Source organism: Limulus polyphemus, unplaced genomic scaffold (genome assembly GCF_000517525.1).
Source record: "Limulus polyphemus unplaced genomic scaffold, Limulus_polyphemus-2.1.2 Scaffold1713, whole genome shotgun sequence".
In the NCBI taxonomy this organism is placed as follows: domain Eukaryota; kingdom Metazoa; phylum Arthropoda; class Merostomata; order Xiphosura; family Limulidae; genus Limulus; species Limulus polyphemus.
Genome location: NW_013667323.1, coordinates 139,900 through 146,055, shown reverse-complemented (window position 1 = coordinate 146,055; position 6,156 = coordinate 139,900). Strand labels below are relative to the sequence as shown.

The 6,156-nt window shown below is 37.5% G+C and overlaps 1 protein-coding gene across 4 annotated transcripts in view; it reads right to left on the bottom strand.

Moving 5' to 3' along the window:
- Nucleotides 1-1,002: 1,002 nt before the first annotated feature.
- LOC106464665 (zinc finger protein 423 homolog) overlaps nt 1,003-6,156 on the bottom strand; it is an 89,758-nt gene continuing 84,604 nt past the window's right edge. For 3 of the 4 annotated variants that reach the window (XM_022392426.1, XM_022392427.1, XM_022392425.1), the window contains 2 exons: nt 5,440-5,640; nt 1,003-4,289 (listed from right to left, as the gene is read on the bottom strand). In XM_022392426.1, the coding sequence (XP_022248134.1) occupies nt 1,086-4,289; nt 5,440-5,640 (3,405 nt within the window). In that variant the 3' untranslated portion in view covers nt 1,003-1,085. The remainder of the gene's footprint in view (nt 4,290-5,439; nt 5,641-6,156) is intronic. The other variant, XM_022392428.1, reaches the window with a different exon arrangement.

The following is a 6,156-nucleotide window of genomic DNA, read 5'->3' as shown; positions in this document are numbered from 1 at the left end:
GTTATGTTAAACTTATATTAAAGTTTTTCTTCATTACCCATTCAAACCGTCTCCAGCCATTATTAGTCTCAAAGTGGGTTCCTCGTCACCGAATTCATATACAGTGTATTTATGGGTTTAACAGCATTGAACTCCCTCCCTCAAGAAACATTTGTTCTAATAAATATGAGTACAAAAAAATTCAAGTAGATAACAGCTCAAGAATTGTATAGCATGAATACATTGAATATATCTTTCATAATTACACAATAGTATTGGAAAGGAATGACAAATGAAAATTCGTTCTCTATCTCACTATTTGTGTATATAATACACGTGATGTGTTATTATGTACACTCACTTACACCTGAATGACCTCGTTAAAAAATCCATATTTGTTCTTGCGGTGTAGTCTGATCTGTTACAGTTAATATGTCGCTTTTAATGTTTCATTACCCCTATACACAGTTTAGAAGAAAGAACATCCGACACTTATTGCTTTAGTAACTTAATTAATATTATATTAATGAGACTAATAAACATGGCTGCAACATTAAAGATTTCCGAATGTAAAACAGCATTGAACGAAGGGGTGACCTTAAGCCTAAATACAAATTGCTTCAACTATTTTGGTAAGTCTACAGAATTATAATAACAAATCTGTGTAATAAATGTCACAATATTTAAAACTTACGATAAACAATAAGTCGTGCTGTTAAACATGAAGATAAAGTATTTTAATTCCAGAAGAACAAAACCCATACTGTTAGACACAATAGGATATAGTGTAACAACTAACTAATATTGAGATCTATTGATAAAAGTATATCAAACGTATTATTCACATACTAGTTAACTTTGTTGAGATGTTCAGTAAATTACCCTGAGGGTTACTAGGGTAACTATCCGAAAATATAGAAATTCGGTCCAAAACATAATTGTACAAAAGCCAATATTCTTTAAATAAATATAGGATTATTTACACTAATTTCAAATTTACTTTCCAAACAAAACAAAACCCAATAATGAACAAAACAGATTTTTTTTTCTTACTGAAGGTCACTTTCGTGGCAAGTTAACCTTTATACATTCTACACAACATTTGATTATGCTGCCGCCTTTGAAGACAATGAAATGTTATTATCAACTGTTCGGTCTGGAGAATTCCTCGCGTTACCACCTTCCACTAAGCTACTAGTCTCGCTACCTTCAAAGTCATTCTTATCTCCTGATGTTGAACTTTGACCAGGAGAAGAATCGGACAAATCTTCTGGAAATTTCTTTTCGGTGTTTGTTGTAGTCACATCGTGATTCTTTTGCATGTGGCTCTGAAAGTTTCTTAAGTGTTTGAAAACATCTCCACATACACGACATACGTGATCATAATGTTTATGGTGAACACCCACAAGGTGGCGCTTCAGCTGCTTGAGCGAACTAAAGGTTTCACTACAAAATTCACAAGGGTAGGTGGTGGAAGTGATGTGGATGCACATGTGCTCCTTCATGTGACATTTGCGAGAGAACGTTTTTCCACAGTGGGGACACATGAAAGGTTTGAGACCAGCGTGGGACTTTAAATGTGCCTTTCGATTTTCCTTTAGAGCAAAACGTTTTTTACAGAGAGGACATTCATAAGGTTTCCCCCCGCTGTGTGAGCGCATGTGAATATTCAGATTTCGAGTGGGAGCAAACCTTTGAGTGTGGATCTTTATGTGACCCTGGAGGTTGCTTAGACATGGAAAGACTTTTCCACACTCTGTGCAAGGAAAGGATTTATTACCATCTTGAAGCTCTGTGTCACCATGGTATCGAAAATAGTGCTGCTGTGCTTCATCAGAATTTCGAAAGACTTCCGGGCACAATGGACATTGTAATGTGTCACTCTTTTGTTCGTGGATCTTGCTATGGTGATTAAGACTAACCGTGTTGTTAAATACTTTTTTATGCTCTGGACAGTTGGCCTGCTCTTCACTAGCATTGCTTTCCTTGTGTACATGGGAATGGTTTTCTAATTCAGCGCGAAAGAAAAATCTCTGGTGACAATTAGCACAGTCGTACGGTCGAGAACTTAGTCCATGTTGTAACATGTGTTGCTGTATTAAGTGCGGGGAAGTAAACACTGCACTACACATGTAACATGTATAAAAGCTACAGCCTTCAAATGTGTGCGTAATCAAGTGACATTGGAGTTTAGCTGGAGACTCGAACACTGTTTGACACAACTTACACTCATGTTTGGTCCCTTCTTGAGCCATGTGCGAGGTAACGTGAGCCTGGATTTCTGCCTCACTTTTGAAAGACATTTGACATTTAATGCACTGGTATGTCTTCTTATGAGTTAGCCTGTGCTTTTCTAATGCAGCAAAGGCTTCAAACTTCACATGACAATCTGGGCAACGTAGATCCTCACTCTTCGTATAAAAACAGTCTTTACACATGTAGGTGTGACCGTTGTCTTGTTTCCCGGTTATAATGAGGTTATCCATTTCATACCGCTTCGCGCAGACGCAGCAGTGGTAAAAACGGTCACAGTTTTTCAGGTGAAACTTGGCGTGTACTTGAATTTCCATGTCTGACATTAGAGTCTGTTGACAGATAACACAATGAACAGGGAGACCATTGGTTACGTGCTGCTGGACGTGGCAGTAAAATTCATTTTCATTCTGTACAGATTTCTTGCAAGTCACACACGTGCTTGCGGTCAGAACCTTACAATGGTTCAGCTTGTGTTCAGCAAGTGTTGCTGCAGTGGGACAAACTTCATCACAGATGTTACATTTATGTTTGGAAGGGCTGATTGTATGCGCCTTCATGTGATTTTCTAAATCTGAACGAGATTTACAAGATTCGTTGCAATAGGCACAAAATAAACTTAAAGTTGCTTGCCCTGGTTTTTGAGAACCGGATATTCGAATGTTGTGAACTTGTCGACGATGTGAGTTTAAGTGACTTTCCGAAGAAAAACAACTGTCACATATTTCGCACCTTAAGTCTTTCCTACACTCTAAAGAGGGCGCCATCGTCTTATCTTTAAGGTCTGGTGGCTTAAGGCTAAGATTTTGAACGTCACTGGTAGGGATGGAACGATGGTCACTGTGACAAGCCTGAATATGCTTATCCAGTAAAAATTCAACATGAAAGGCCTCTTCACAAAATGTACAGATAAACTGCTTTATGTGAGTGTTTAGATGATATTGGCGCTGGAATTCTGTGGGGAAACATTGGTCACAGAGTAAGCAGCGAAAAGGATGTGTCTTGAACATATGCATAACTTTCACGTGTAACTGGAACTCAACTTCAGTGCGAAAAATCACTTTACAAGGTATACACTCGAACAGGCGGTATTCGTTACTGTGCTTTACGGCAAAGTGAGTTTGGATACTTCCCTTAGAATTAAACATTTCCTTACAAAGGGAACACTTGTAGAGAAGATGAGAGTGAATATCTATTAAGTGTTTCTGTAGTTCGTCTGGTTTGGAGAAAAGTTTATAACAACATTGGCAGCTGTACTCGGTGGTGGTTGATAAGAAATGGGACATCACGTGTGCATCAAGTTGGTCTTCAGTGGCAAACTCGTCCTCACACTCCCTACAGGTATATTTTGGAATCACCTCTTCTAAGTGCATTTTTAGATGAGTCCGAAAGGATTCGAAATCCGGGAATCCGGCACTGCATTGACTACACAGCAAAGGGCCGCTGTGTAAGAACTGTTGAATGGTCCCGTTCACTGGAGGTTCTTTAGACGTATGTAATTTTAAATTTATGGATGAGTTATCACTGGTTTCCGTAGCAATGCCTGGAGAAGAATCTGAAGAGCTACCTTTCGATCTAGCTGGACTTTGTTGGCTCTTTGGACTTCTGTTTCTTCCCTCGTGGATGGATTTCAAGTGTTCTGAAAGAGAGTTGATATTTAGGAATGTCACATTACAATGTGAACAGTAAAGATTTTCTTCCACGTTATCAAGCAGATCTGTTAGATTGTGAGCAGAAAGTGTGTGCTTTTGTAGACTTTGGACACTATCAAACCTCGTGTTACAGTACTCGCAGGTGAAACTGCCGTTGTTGTTACGAATCTCACGTTGCTGCAAAGACAATGCTAAAGATGAAAAGTTAAAAAATGATGGGTAATTCAGCAGAATTTGCCCCACATCTTTACCTGTTGTTGATAGATGCTCTGTTTGCACATGTAACTGTACAACGTCTAGTGACGAGAAACCGTTTCTTGTGCAGAAGCCACGTGGAAAATTGTTATACTCTCTTTTAACTTCAACACTACTGCTTATACTCTCCATCTCAACATCGTCAGGAATCTGGAAAAATATGATATTGAAAATTCAAAATTTTTTAACAAGCTTTAAAAATACATCTTAAGGGTGAATAATGTTTAAATTGCATATTTGTAAATATTAGAAGATGACCATAAAAATGTAGGTACTTTAAACATTAACATTTTAATAGCTTCTATAAGTCCATAAGAGAGGCATAACGGAAACAGTTTTTTAAGAACAAATTTTCAAATAATCTTAAAAACTTTTATACGTGAATTAATTGTTTGTTTGTTTTTTATACAATTTACTAGCAAAAGTTATTTAGCTGTTTTTAATATGAACGTCACCTTATGTGGCACAATGAGCTGAATTACAACCGCTGACCAGAGAATGGACAACCATTCGGCAGCACCTACCACCTATAAAGCAACTCTTAATCGAATAGTAGATTGAGTGTCACAATTATAACAAGCAACTCTACAGCTGAATTTGTGTAGATTATTCGGAGGGAAGGTTGCAAGTCGAGCCATTGGGCCTTTTCAACCATGCGCTGACTTGGTAACCAAAATTCACTCAAACACACGTTCTGGGATACATGTTATTATTTTCAAACCATAACAATGTATATTTCTAACATCCGTTAAGACTTCACAGTTTGTTAGATGGTCATCTGTTTATGCAGGTTCCTAACTTCTGTTAAGATTCCAGTTTATAAGATTCGTATCTATTTATATAGGTTTCCAATACTATTTTCACAGTAGGTTTAAGAACATTAATGGACTACAACTGCCTGTTGAATGAAAAGGACGCGACGTTTCGACTTCTATTCTGGGCCCTTTCAAAATTACTGCCGCTACTCTGCCTAAAATTCCAATGAAATACCACCCGTTTTCACAGCTTGTTAAGATAATTGTCTGTTATGAAAGCCTTTAAGCTCCTTCAAGTTTAATGTCTCTGTTTTATTACTGTCATGAGTTTTTGTAGCACCCTTAGAATCAGTTTTATATGCTAATAATAAAAATCAAAACTATTTAGAAACAATTACAAGATCTAGAACATAAATTCTTTAAAACCAAGCATCGGATCTAACGAATATCATTATGCTCTGTGTAATAGTATTCTACTTTTAAAAAACAGCCCAAATGTGATCTCAAAAACAGCCTAAATGCGATATCAAAACTACAGTGCTTACCTTTCCATGATGCACCAAGTCTTGTACAGAAGGGTAAATATCTTGGTAAGACAGGTGCTTTCCTTGAGACTTGGAGGGGTGGTTTTGTTGAACGTGCAGTAAGAGAGCCTCTGGACTAAGACAGGGTTCGTGACAAAAGGTGCACCGGCTTGTCTTGTCACTCGGTGATGGGGTTTCTCCACAATGTGCCCCTACATGAGCCTGATAGTAGAGTAAACAGTTCACTTGCGTTATTGGTATAATCAAAAACATTCCTAAGAGCCATTGCAAATTCCTTTGTTTTGTGTCTTAAGTTAGCTCAAAGAATATAAAAGATTCTATTGAGACTCAATAAATTCATTGTGTTGATTTTTGTCAATAAAGTCAGAAAAAAAAAACGACTTTTAGTTTCCAGTTGATTAAAAAAACTTTTTTTATTCCAACCAACGTTTCGCCGTTGTGGATCCGTAAGGGCTAGTAGTAAAAATACTTTATTGTCAAAATGTTTAAAACCCTCCAGTACGCACTGCAGTTGCTGAAAAACAACAAATTATTATTTTTAATACTAAAAGTAGTTTAATGGTCACGTTCATTAGTTTGTTTTGAATTTCGCTCAAAACTACACGAGGACTATCTGCGCTAGCCAACCCTAATTTATCAGTGAAGGCAGCTAGTCATCATCACCCACCGCCAACTCTTGGGCTACTCTTTTACCAACGAATAGTGGGATTGACCGTC